A 12,379-nucleotide genomic window follows, 5' to 3' on the forward strand; every position below is an offset into this window, starting at 1 on the left:
GCTTCGTAAGAAGCATTTCAAGGTCCTGGAGTGGCCTAGCCAGTCTCCAGATCTCAACCCCCATAGAAAAAGGGAGTTGAAAGTCCGTGTTTCCCAGCATCAGCCCCAAAACATCACTGCTCTAGAGGATATCTGCATGGAGGAATGGGCCAAAATACCAGCAACAGTGTGTGAAGACTTACAGAAAACTTTTGACCTTCTGTCATTGCCAACAAAGGGTATATAACAAAGTATTGAGAAACTTTTGTTATTGACCAAATACTTATTTTCCACCATAATTTGCAAATACATTCATTAAAAATCCTACAATGTGATTTTCTGAAGATAAAAAATCTCATTTTGTCTGTCGTAGTTGGTGTACCTATGATGAAAATTACAGGCCTCTCTCATATTTTTAAGTGGGAGAACTTGCACAATTGGTGGCTGACTAAATACTTTTTTGCCCCACTGTATATGTCCACTCAAACTCAGCAAGATATTCCTGCTGTGTATTTATTATTGATTGTGATTTCAAAATTGATCCGTTGAAAAGAAGTTGAGAACCCATATCGAAAGAGGGAACATCTGTTTACTATTTTGCTGGTCCCAAAAGTAATGGGAGCAGCAAAGCAGTGAGCGAACATAATATTTTTCTGTTTGTTGGACCTTACTTTTGTCCAGCTCCTGTTATTATTGTGGATGTGCGTAAAAAAAAAAGAAACTCCATTCATTATTCCTATATGTTAAAATAATGTGCTATTCACAATACAAGTGTTTGCTGTTGTATCACGATGAGCTGTGTCACCATTACCTCTATGGGCACCTCAGTTGAAAGAATCTGGTTAAACCTGATTTTGTTAGTTTTGTAAGGAACACACTGTAATAGCAGTGGTGATCGTAGTGCAAACTGATGACAATTCCGGTCTCATGATTATGGGTGGTTAGAGAAAGAACACATCTGAGCTGTTTTGACAGCTCCAAGTGGAGAACACGTCTGTCAATGGTTCTTAGACACCATCATCATTCCTATCCTTAAGATATGAATGTGATCAACAAGAATAACCTACTTGTACTGTTAACACTTCAGTGACAGACGATTAGTTGATTCGGAGATAAGTTATTGTAGATAAGGGCTTGATGTCAGGCATTGTATGTATGATATCAACCAGGTATAATATTGCTTAACATGAAATAGTACAAGCATGGGTATTGATTACCTCTACATCCTGCCGCATCACTTCACAATGGAGTACCCCATCCTGTGCCTTCAATTACTAGTTTAGAGTTTTTGTGGGAATAAATATTCCACCATGGGTGGGCCTACATCTGTCTTACCCCAGTAAGGATCTCTTCAGTGAATGTGTATTAACCGCTGGTCAGTTTAATTTTTAAATATCCTTCTTTTGAAATAGAACCTCCACATTGTGGAAAATTCCATCATTATTTTGTATCAATCAATTTGACCTGAAAGATAAAGGAAATACAAAACAAAAGACAAATTAAATATCTGCACCTCAGATGCTGAGATGTAGGCTACTGATTTCCTTCCTGTTGAGGACTTTTAATTCGAGTGTGGATGCTTTTTTTTAAATATAATTTGCCTTGTGGCCTTTTATGTGCAAGATGACATGTAAATGTAGAATTTAAATATCATGCACTCTTCCCTAGTTCCTATATTTACTATTCAGTCAGTGGCAGTGCAGCCATAGCCAAACTGGTATGATATAACTGCCTGATCAAGCAAGCCTCTTAGATCTAAATGCTTACATTGCTAGAAGGCAAAATACTAGATGTAACAAAGGTAAATCCGAGACACTCAAATTAGTATGGTATGGTTATATAAGTCAAAAGCAAAAGTAGGGTCAACTTTAGCATTTTAGCTAATTAGTACATTTTCAACTACTTAATATTTTTTACCTACTTTGCAACTACTTAGTATGTTGCCTAATCTTTCTCCTAACCCTAACGTTACCCTTAGCTAAAACATCCCCTAACCATAACCCTTTAACCTGACACCTAACCCCTAACCTAGCTAATGTTAGCCAGCTATCTAACGTTAGCCACCTAACTAGAATTCATAATGTATCATACGTTTTGCAAATTCGTAACATATAATACGAATTGTAAATAATAACATATCATACGAAATGAGTGATGGCATCCACAAATTAATACATCCAGAATAATATGAAATGCTCTGAGACCAGGTTGAAAATGGAGGTAAATTACTACCAGATAGTCTTGTCTTGTGGACCCGTTTGTCAAATTTAGGTGGACACACAACTCAGAAGCCATATCTTTGACACTGCTTGAGACCCATTGGTCTATTACATACAAAATTGGGTAGGCCTATAAACAATGTATAATAGGCCTACATTGCCTAATTATAACCGATGTAATAAAATAGAAAGGTGACATCAGGTATAGGTTTGTAACAGCGTATTAGGAGAAGTTGCAGCCATGCAGACTAAAACAAAAAACAAACAATGGAGTGCTAATCCTATATTGTCACTTAATAACTTTATCCCACTCACGGGGAAGGGTGGAATTGAGAGAGCTCTCAGTCGAATTGAGGTGGAACATTAGATTGTGTAGAGCCCTTAATCTAACGTAGCAGGCATAAAGGCCTCCCTGAAACGCAATACAACCAATGTTACATATATATATATATACACACTATTGTTCAAATGTTTGGGGACACTTAGAAATGTCATTGTTTTTGAAAGAAAAGCACTTTTTTGTCCATGTACAATAACGTTTAAATTGATCAGAAATACAGTGTAAACATTGTTAATGTTGTAAATGACTATTGTAGCTAGAAACAGCAGATTTAAAAAAATAATAATAAATTCATGGAATATCTACATAGGCGTACAGAGGCCCATTATCGGCAACCATCATTCCTGTGTTCCAAGGGCACGTTGTGATAGCTAATCCAAGTTTATAATTTTAAAAGGCTAATTGATCATTAGAATACCCTTTTCCTAAAAATAGGACCCGCAAAACAACAGTCTCAATTTTAACAGTGAAGAGGCGACTAGAATGCTGGCCATCTAGGCAGAGCTGCAAAGAAAAAGCCATATCTCAGACTGGCCAATAAAAAGAAAAGATTAAGATGGCCAAAAGAACACAGACACTGGACAGAGGAATTCTGCCTAGAAGGCCAGCATCCTGGAGTTGCCTCTTCACTGTTGACATTGAGACTGGTTGAGGACTTGTGAGGTGTCTGTTTCTCAAACTAGACACACTGATGTACTTGTCCTCTTGCTCAGCTGTGCATCGGGTCCTCCCACTCCCCTTTCTATTCTGGTTAGAGCCAGCTGTGTTAACCTAATTGCAAAAGGGTTTTCTAATGATTATTTGCCTTTTTTTAAATGATAAACTTGGATTAGCTAACACAACGTGCCATTGAAACAAAGGAGTGATGGTTGCTGATAATGGGCCTCTGAACGCCTATGTAGATATTCCATAAAACATCTGCCGTTTCCAGCTACAATAGTCACTTACAACATTAACAATGTCTACACTGTATTGTGATCAATTTGATCACAAAATTACTACACTGTATTTCTGATCAATTTGCTGGTATTCTAATGGACAAAAATATGTGCTTTTCAAGGACATTTCTAAGGGAGCACAAACGTTTGAATGACAGACACAAAGTGCCTCAGAAATTATTCAGACTCTTGGACTTTTTTCACATTTTGTTACATTACAGCCTTATTCTAAGATGATGTATTACATCAATCTACACACAATACCCCATAATGACACAGAAAAACACAGGTTTTCAGAAATTGGGGAAAAAATATTAAAAATAAACTTAAATCACATTTACATATGTGTTCAGACCCTGTACGCAGTACTTTCTTGAAGCACTGTTGGCAGCGATTACAGCCTCAAGTCTTCTTGGGTATGACCCTACAAGCTTGGCACACCTGTATTTGGGGAGTGTCTCACATGCTCCTCTGCAGATCCTCTCAAGCTCTGTGAGGTTGCTGCACAGCTCAGGTCTCTCCAGAGATGTTAGATCGGGTTCAAGTTCGTGCTTGTCCCGAAGCCACTCCTGTGTTGACTTTGCTGTGTGCTTAGGGTCGTTGTCCTTTTGGAAGGTGAACCTTCGCCCCCAGTCTGAGGTCCTGACTGCCCTGGAGAAGGTTTTCATCAAGGATCTCTCTGTACTTGCTCCATTCATCTTTGCCTCGATCCTGACTAGTCTCCCAGGCCCTGCCACTGAAAAACATCCCACAGCATGATGCTGCCACCACCATACTTCACTGTAGGGATGGTGCCAGGTTTCCTCCAGATGTGACGCTTGGCATTCAGGCAAAATAGTTCAATCTTGGTTTCATCAGACCAGATAGTCTTGTTTCTCATGGTCTGAGAGTCTTTAGGTGCCTTTTGTCAAACTCCAAGTGGGCTGTCATGTGCCTTTTTACTGAGGAGTGGCTTCCGTCTGGTCACTCTACATAAAGGCCTGATTGGTGGAGGGCTGCAGAAATGTTTTGATACCCTTCCCCAGATCTGTACCTCGACACAATCCTGTCTCTGAGCTCTACGGACAATTCCTAAAACCTCATGGCTTGGTTTTTGCACTGACATGCACTGTCAACTATGGGACCTTAGGATACACCTGAGCTCAATGTTGAGTCTCATAGGGTCTGAATAGTTATGTAAATAAGGTATTTTTTAAAATAATTTTGCAAAAATGTCTGTAGCTAAGGAATTATTAATTATTTATCCGTTTTAGAATGAGGATGTAACGTAACAAAATGTGGAAAAGGTTCAGGGGTCTGAATACTTTCCAAATGCACTGTATGATGGCTACCATAAAGAGACGCTGGGGATAGGTTTTCAATTTCATATCAGGTGAGCGAGAGGTGGAGCCAGATGACGTTAGCTACCGCGACCGCTATAAACAGGGGTGTATTCATTACACCGATTCTGTTGCAAAACTTTTCGTAAACGGAAGAAAACGGAACGAGGGCGAGACCTACCTGAATGTGTCCAATAGAAACTCTTGTTTTTGTTGCAAAACGCAACTTCTTGGACTAATGGTTACACCCTGGTGAGGAAGAGGCGGTGTGCTTCTGAACAGACTATTAGACCAACAATACGAAAGCCCCCGCGGGAATAGCCTACAGTCGCTGTCATGATCGGCAACTAGAGAAGTCCAGTCCATTTCAGCGCAGGCCGTTTTTATAAAGAGACTACTAGTTTTTAGAGATTTACATTTGCTATATGCCTGTAAGAGTACTGTAGTGCAGGAGAGTACACCGCCATCTGTTACCTTAGTGCTGCGTAGGCACAATGATGAGCTCCGACGCGCTCCGGCCGACACAGAACTCCGGGCGCAAAGCGCTTGGTAAACTCGCCAGCAGGTTAGAAGAAGTGAAGAACCCATGGCGACAAGGCTCGACGCTCGAACTCAGCCACAACGAGGCGGCCAGGTTGGCAACCGACGCTCTGTTGGAGTCTGGGGAGAAGGAATACAGACGAGTTCTGACAGAGGAAAGGGAATTAAATTTTCTCTCGCCGCTTGAGATTCATTATATTACGGAGAATGCAGCCAAGAACTGTAGCTCCGAAAACAGCTCAAATGGCACCGAGGGTGACATTGGGGAGGGGGATACGGTGTCGGAGCTTACCTCGGGGACCTATTTCCCAATGATGTCCGACGAAGAGCCACCTATTCTGGAACTAGGGTGGCCAGAAAACCCCCAACGATACGGACCCTCAGAAACACAGATCTATTTCCAAAGGGACAAGACTCACAATGTGAAAGACCTCATTCGGTCGTTAATTAATAAAGCAAAAAGGGTAAGTCATTGAATTATATATATATACACACACACACAGAGAGAGAGAGTAACGGCCAATGGCTATGTTCCCCCAAAAAGCACTTGGGTTATTTTCCTACCTCTGTCCACTCCTGTGGTATGGCTATGGGCTTATTTTTGCTTTAATACAAACAATTGAACTATTTGACATGTCTAAACATGCCCATGTACTGTATGTTTTGCAATCTTATCTGGAAAAGCTGTGTGTTGCCGCTAATACACATACATTTACCTCCATGTATTTTAAAGGAAATTGGGAGACATTTACAAGCCTTTAAAGGTTTCGTTTTGGAGCAAGAGGCCTCCCCATACAGTAATCCATAGGCCCAGGCTATAATTTTCTTAGGGTCATCAATGTTTCATACATTCATTTCAGCCTGTAATATGTAATGTGTGTGTCATATTCATTTGAAGAAAAGGTAGCCTAGTGCAATAGCAATACTTTTTACTACAGCATGTACAGAGGCATACAGGCCTTCAGCTCATGCCTAGTTATCCTTGGCAAAAAGCCATGTAGACTTGTGTTGGATAAAAATGTTAACATTTCCTATGAATACCCTCTGCAATGTAATGCACACCATAGGTGTATTAATCATATATTCCTACATTCATATAGCATTATGACCAATACTATATAATGCCTTAAAAAGCTAAGTGTTTTAATGCCCTATATGTAAACCTCATTAAGAGAACATTATATTGTGCTCATCAAAGGGTATATTCCTCTTTTTTTCAATAGGCTAAAAAGGGTATATTCCCATTCTCCTGCACACCCTCTGATACAGTGTTTCTAAATAAATAAAAACTCTCCTCTGGGACCCTCAGACGTTTCACAATTTTGTTGTAACCCTGAACGAGCTCACCTGATTGACTTAGTCAAAGGCTTGATGATCAGTTGGCAAGTTGAATCCGGTGTGCTAGCTCTGGAATATGTCAAATACATAGAACGGCTGGGGGTCCCTGACGAGAGGTTTGAAAACCACTGCTTTAATACACCTAGCTGTCTTGCACACCAAACATGTACTTGGTGATTCTGATTCTAAAATAGTATGATTTAACGTTTTAATTATCAGTCATACTTGGCTGGTACAAATAGAAAATAGCAGCATTGTATCCTGTTGTCCATCCATCAAATGAAATGTTTGTATTTATCAACTTTTCCCTGTATGTGCAGGTCATAGCGTTGGTCATGGACCTCTTCACAGACGTTGATCTGCTGTGTGACTTGATGGAGGCCTCGAACAAACGCAAGGTCCCTGTGTACATTCTCCTGGATGAGAAGAATCTCAACTACTTTGTTGACATGTGTGCAGCACTGGTCATCCAGAACTCTCACCTGGGTGTAAGTATGGGATGTGGTGGTTGCATGGGTTGATGGATTGCTGAATAGAATGTACTATTTCTACTCTGTATTTCGCTCCCTCCTTTCTCCCCCCTCTCTCGCTGTGTTTCTGCTTCTCCTTCTCTCTTATTCTGTGTGTGTGTGTGCACGCATGTGCATGCATTCATTATACAATAGGATTCAACTTGCCACACTTTTTCAGTGTGAAAATGGAAGATGGGTTGATACCATTTATTGCCTGCAAACATACATCATGATTCGTTAGATATTGTTAATCTCATTGGTGTTATTATTTCCACAAAATTTGACATTTTCATTATCTTTCCAGAACATGAGAATCCGCAGTGTGTGTGGAGATACATACTGCACTAAAAGTGGGAAAAAATTCACCGGGCAGGTCCAGGAAAAGTTTATGATTATAGACTGTGAGGAAGTCATTGCTGGGTCATACAGGTAAGGATTGTACTCATGTCTCCTGGGAAAATACATATCAGTTATTTATCTATTCATTTGCAGTAAATCTAAAGCATAATAAGTGTGAACTGAGAATTCCTATATTCAAGCTAATTGCTAACCTTGCTCTGGACATTGTCTACCAACATTGGGTGGCACTCTGAATTATCTAGTAAGGTGACTCAGGCAAACATAGCTGTAATTTGAGTCATTAGGTAAACATCCCATTCCTAAGTGCTTTGTGCTCTCCCTCAGTTGAACCTTGGTACCTTGTACCGGCATCCAGAAGCCAATTGGTCAAACTCTTTGGAGAGTGGATGGGATAGGTCCTCTAGGAGGAAGGTCACCTTGTGCAGCAAGTGTTTTGTCGTGTCAGCCAAGGCTGGGTAGCTGTGATCCCATTAGATGGAGAGCAGACTTTGATGGTTGTCTGTAAGCAGTTTTTACAGATTAAATGGTTTAATAACAAAAACGTAAAAATGTTCTGCTATTTAATAGTTATAACAGCTAAATAACCACTGTGTTAAACTATCTTTGATGCCGATTTAAATGTCTCCTAAAGCTAGTGGCCTACGGTGCTTTTATTTACATTTTTGTATTTTTGGGGGGAGGGGTAGATAAGCCTTAATATTGCAGATAGATTGAAGCTTCTATCAATGTAATTGTCTGCATCATTTCCAATCATATACTCATTCAAGGGGTTTTCTTTTTTTTTCTTTCTATTTTCTACATTGTAGAATAATAGTGAAGACATCAAAAGTATGAAATAACACATGGAATTATGTTGTAACCAAAAAAAGTGTTAAACAAATCAAGATATATTTTATTTGAGATTCTTCAAAGTAGCCACCCTTTGTCTTGATAACAGCGTTGCACACTCTTGGCATTCTCTCAAATACAATTTGGTTACTACATGATTCCATATGGGTTATTTCATACTTTTGATGTCTTCACTATTATTCTACAATGTAGAAAATAGAAGAAAAAATGAAAAAAAAAACTGGAATGAGTAGGTGTGTCCAAACGTTTGACTGGTACTGTATATATTTAAAAATATATATATATTTTCCTTTTTTTTACGGGAACCATACCACCCCTCCCCTAATTGGAGTAAAGTGCTTTTCTTGTACGATTGATAGAAGTGGAAGCATTTGAAACAAGCAAATAATACTTGACCATGATAGAAGTGGTTATGAAATTAGTCCCAGTAAGTGTGTTTTAACAATTGAAGAAGTGCATACATGCACTTATTATCTACACTGCATTGCTCATTGCTCTTGTCACTTAATCTCATGCAAAACATTCGTACACCCTCCATTTTGAAAAGCAATGTGTTGGCAGTTTTGTCAACTGCCAACAAAACTAGTATCAGTTGAACAAACTTGTTCTTGAGAGCCCTCGGGCGTTTTATGGGCTTGATGATGCCTAGAGGAAGGTGTGTAGAGGAACTTGAGATGAATGTGTATATTTCTTCCTTGGCCTTACACTTTTTCTATGTCTCACTTCACTTTATGGGGAATATGTAGCTTGTATGTTTAGATTTTGCCTTCATGTTCAGACAGGAAGATAGAAGTGTCAGCAGTTTTCTCAGCTGATGATGAGTCATTACTGGGTTTAACTCGGGGGGTGAGTGTGCAAACAATGAGGTTTGTACGCATGTGCCAAGCCCTCAGTCAATGCAAAAGCATTTACCTGTAGAGTTTACTGGAAATACATTTGTAGTTCCATTTTATGTTCATCTTGAAATTCAAACAAAACACTTTTATATTTGTAAGTGGTAGCTATTTTGACTATCAAGCACATCCCGTATGACAGGCTTTACAAAAATGAAAGGGAAATCAGTAGTACTTCAAACAAAAACAATTGCTCACATACAGAGGAACACTGAGATGCTATGTACCCAAGTTGTTCTTCTGGTTCAGTATTCAAATTGAATTCAAAGTTAGCCTGTCCATATTTGTTTGGTCGTTTTGAAAACATGCTTCCCCTAAGAAACTGTTGATAACACGGGTATTATTATACAGGCATAACGTATTATGTGGTCATAGTGCATTCTAAGTAGGGACCTCACAATATATTATCACAATACTTAAGTGCCAATACGATATGTATTGCAATTCTCATGGTTCTCAAGATTCTATATTTATTGCAATTCATTACTGAGATGTTATTGTGATTTGTCCCAAACATATTGCTCACTATATGTCTGCTGCGGAGAGACAATATCATTTTATGATCAGTCATGGAAATAAAACTTTAACTTTAAGCATCAGCTGTCAGAGCAGCTTACAGATCATTGCACCTGTATAGAGCCCATCTATAAATAGCCCACCCAACTACCTCATCCCCATATTGTTATTTATTTTTGCTCCTTTGCACCCCGGTATCTTTACTTGCACATTCATCTTCTGCACATCTATCACTCCAGTGTTTATTTGCTAAATTTAAATTATTTTGCCACTATGGCCTATTTATTTTCTTACTTCATTTAAAACACTGTATATAGACTTGTCTATTGTGTTATTGACTATGTTTGTTTATTCCATGTGTAACTCTGTGTTGTTTGTGTTGTACTGCTTTGCTTTATCGTGGCCAGGTCGCAGTTGTGAGAACATGTTCTCAAAAGGCCTACCTGGTTAAAAAAAGGTGAAATAAAAAGAAAAAAGTGTGAAAAACATGTTAGCTCACTATTTAAAAAGAAGATGGAGAACAAGCTATATGATGAAAAACACCAGAGTTGTGGCGCAAGCTAACCCTACCTAGCAAATAAATAAATACATATATTTTTTAAATATATTTTTCAAATCGATACTTGGAGTCAAAGTATCAATATAATTTCATCCAAAATAATATTGCGATATGTAACCATCTATTTTTCCCCGATCACTAATTATGTCGTCTAAAGCTGTTCAAAAGATATGTTGGTTTCTCACCAGAATTAGTTACCAGTTGCACAGGATGTACTTATATCTTTTTCTGAAGGTTTATAAATAGTGTGCAAACCATTTGTGAGTTGAAAAAGTTTTTATGCACTACAGGTCATTTGTTTTTAAGTAGAACATTACTGGGTAGGGATGTATTTGCTGTATGGCATATTTAGCCCATTATGTACTGAGTACATTTGTGTGTACATACTGTACAACTACTTGTTGTTGAAGATGTCATTGTTTTCGATCATGTTCCCTTTCCTGTAGTTTCAGCTGGCTCTCAGCGCAGGTCCACAGCAACATGGTGATGCACTTCTCTGGGCAGATCACTGAGAGCTTCGACCGAGAATTCCGCTGCCTGTACGCTGACTCTCAGATCATTGACTGTTTCCATAACCCAGATGAGGAGGATGTCTCTTACTACCCCAACCCTGTTACTGCGCCCAACATGGGGCTAGACTTCTTCCCCGAGAGGTCACGGGATAGGGAGAGGGTTCTGAGTTCAGAGAACTCCAGCAGCCAATCCAGTTGCAGCATGTCCAGCATCAAGGCAGCACCTGGCATGACCAATACGGTTTACAAGGTCACTCAAGGTCATGACAAGAAAGAGACCAGCAACTCTCACCTGAGCCCTGAGAGGAGAGGAGGGGCACTAACTCCCTCCCTTCATAATCAGACTGCCCAAGGCACAAGAGGCTCCCACAATGGGACCAATCACAGCCCAGTTACAGAGCACGCTTCCTCTGGGATCGGCCAATCGGTTGGGATAGAGTGGTCCAAGTCCATCCCCACAGAGTTCCGCCAACCAAACGTTGGCGGAACAACGTCCAAGTTTCAGACTCTTGGTTTATACGACCAAAAGTCAAGCCTCTTCAACAATAGCCCCAAGACACAGTCTCCAATGCCGGACAGCAAACTCCCTGCCAAGCAGAGGACTACCTCCAACCCCGTCCTCAACAAGCTCACCGACCTCTTCCTCCCCCCAACCAAGAAGGACTTCCTCCCCCCAACTGAGAAGGACACCTACATCTTCAGGAGGTCTCCTCCTCACAGCACAGCCTTTGGGGGGCCAGACCTCTCCCAGACAGAGCCGGAGAGCGAGCAGACTCCCCCGCCACCGCCCCCCATGATAAACCGGAAGGACCAGAAACGCATGACCTTAGGCCACAGCAAACTTGACCTGGTCAACCACTACAACAAGATGAAGTCCAAACAGGTGTACAGCAGGTTTGAGTTAAAGAATAACAACTGAGGCTCTGCTGAGAAAGTACTTTACCTCCCCTACCCCCATCGCACTGGACCTCCAGGAAGCAGAGCACACCTTTTTGCCTTTTGTAGAGAACATAGCGGAGTGGCATTTTGTACCTTAATCCCCCTATAGGAGTTTAGAGGAGGGTAGAGTACAGCCTGAATTAACCTGTTTACACTGAGTTGTAGTGATAGCTTTTTAGCATTTGCATGTAGACATTGAAGCTGTGGCGGTCCTGCCAATAAGTGACATGACACATTTTACTTAGGGTCCCCAAAATGCTAGGGCCGGCCCTTCATTCAATGACTGTGTATTGTGTTCTTATTTCTGTGTCTTTCACTAGCCGGTAAGGCTTTAATGATATAATACTGTATGAAATGAGTTGTAAATGGAGTTTTACTGGGGGTTTTTAAGATGTGTTTTTACTTTTGATCACACCTACTCATTCCAGGGTTGTTCTTTATTTTTACTATTTTCTAATGTACTATTTTTACTAATGTAGAAAATGGTACAAATAAAGAAAAAAACTTGAATGAGTAGGTTTGTCCAAACTTTTGACTGGTACTGTATATCTATAAGTTTAAGTTAG

At 40.0% G+C, this 12,379-nt stretch overlaps 1 protein-coding gene across 1 annotated transcript; it reads left to right on the plus strand.

The window, feature by feature from the left end:
* Positions 1–4,744: 4,744 nt before the first annotated feature.
* Positions 4,745–12,327, plus strand: fam83c (family with sequence similarity 83 member C). The gene is made up of 4 exons (XM_035754795.2): positions 4,745–5,799; positions 6,994–7,161; positions 7,490–7,614; positions 10,809–12,327. Exons 1-4 carry the CDS (start codon positions 5,290–5,292, stop codon positions 11,791–11,793), a joined length of 1,788 nt encoding a protein of 595 aa, XP_035610688.1. The 5' UTR covers positions 4,745–5,289; the 3' UTR covers positions 11,794–12,327.
* The last annotated feature ends 52 nt before the right edge of the window (positions 12,328–12,379 follow it).

Source organism: Oncorhynchus keta, chromosome 37 (assembly GCF_023373465.1).
Source record: "Oncorhynchus keta strain PuntledgeMale-10-30-2019 chromosome 37, Oket_V2, whole genome shotgun sequence".
Taxonomy (NCBI): Eukaryota; Metazoa; Chordata; class Actinopteri; order Salmoniformes; family Salmonidae; genus Oncorhynchus; species Oncorhynchus keta.

Coding starts and splice junctions, on each gene's coding strand:
- fam83c (XM_035754795.2), top strand. CDS start 5,290: ATGATGAGCTCCGACGCGCTCCGGCCGACACAGAACTCCGGGCGCAAA. Junction 5,800..6,993: donor TAATTAATAAAGCAAAAAGG/GTAAGTCATTGA, acceptor CTGTATGTGCAG/GTCATAGCGTTGGTCATGGA. Junction 7,162..7,489: donor TCCAGAACTCTCACCTGGGT/GTAAGTATGGGA, acceptor TTATCTTTCCAG/AACATGAGAATCCGCAGTGT.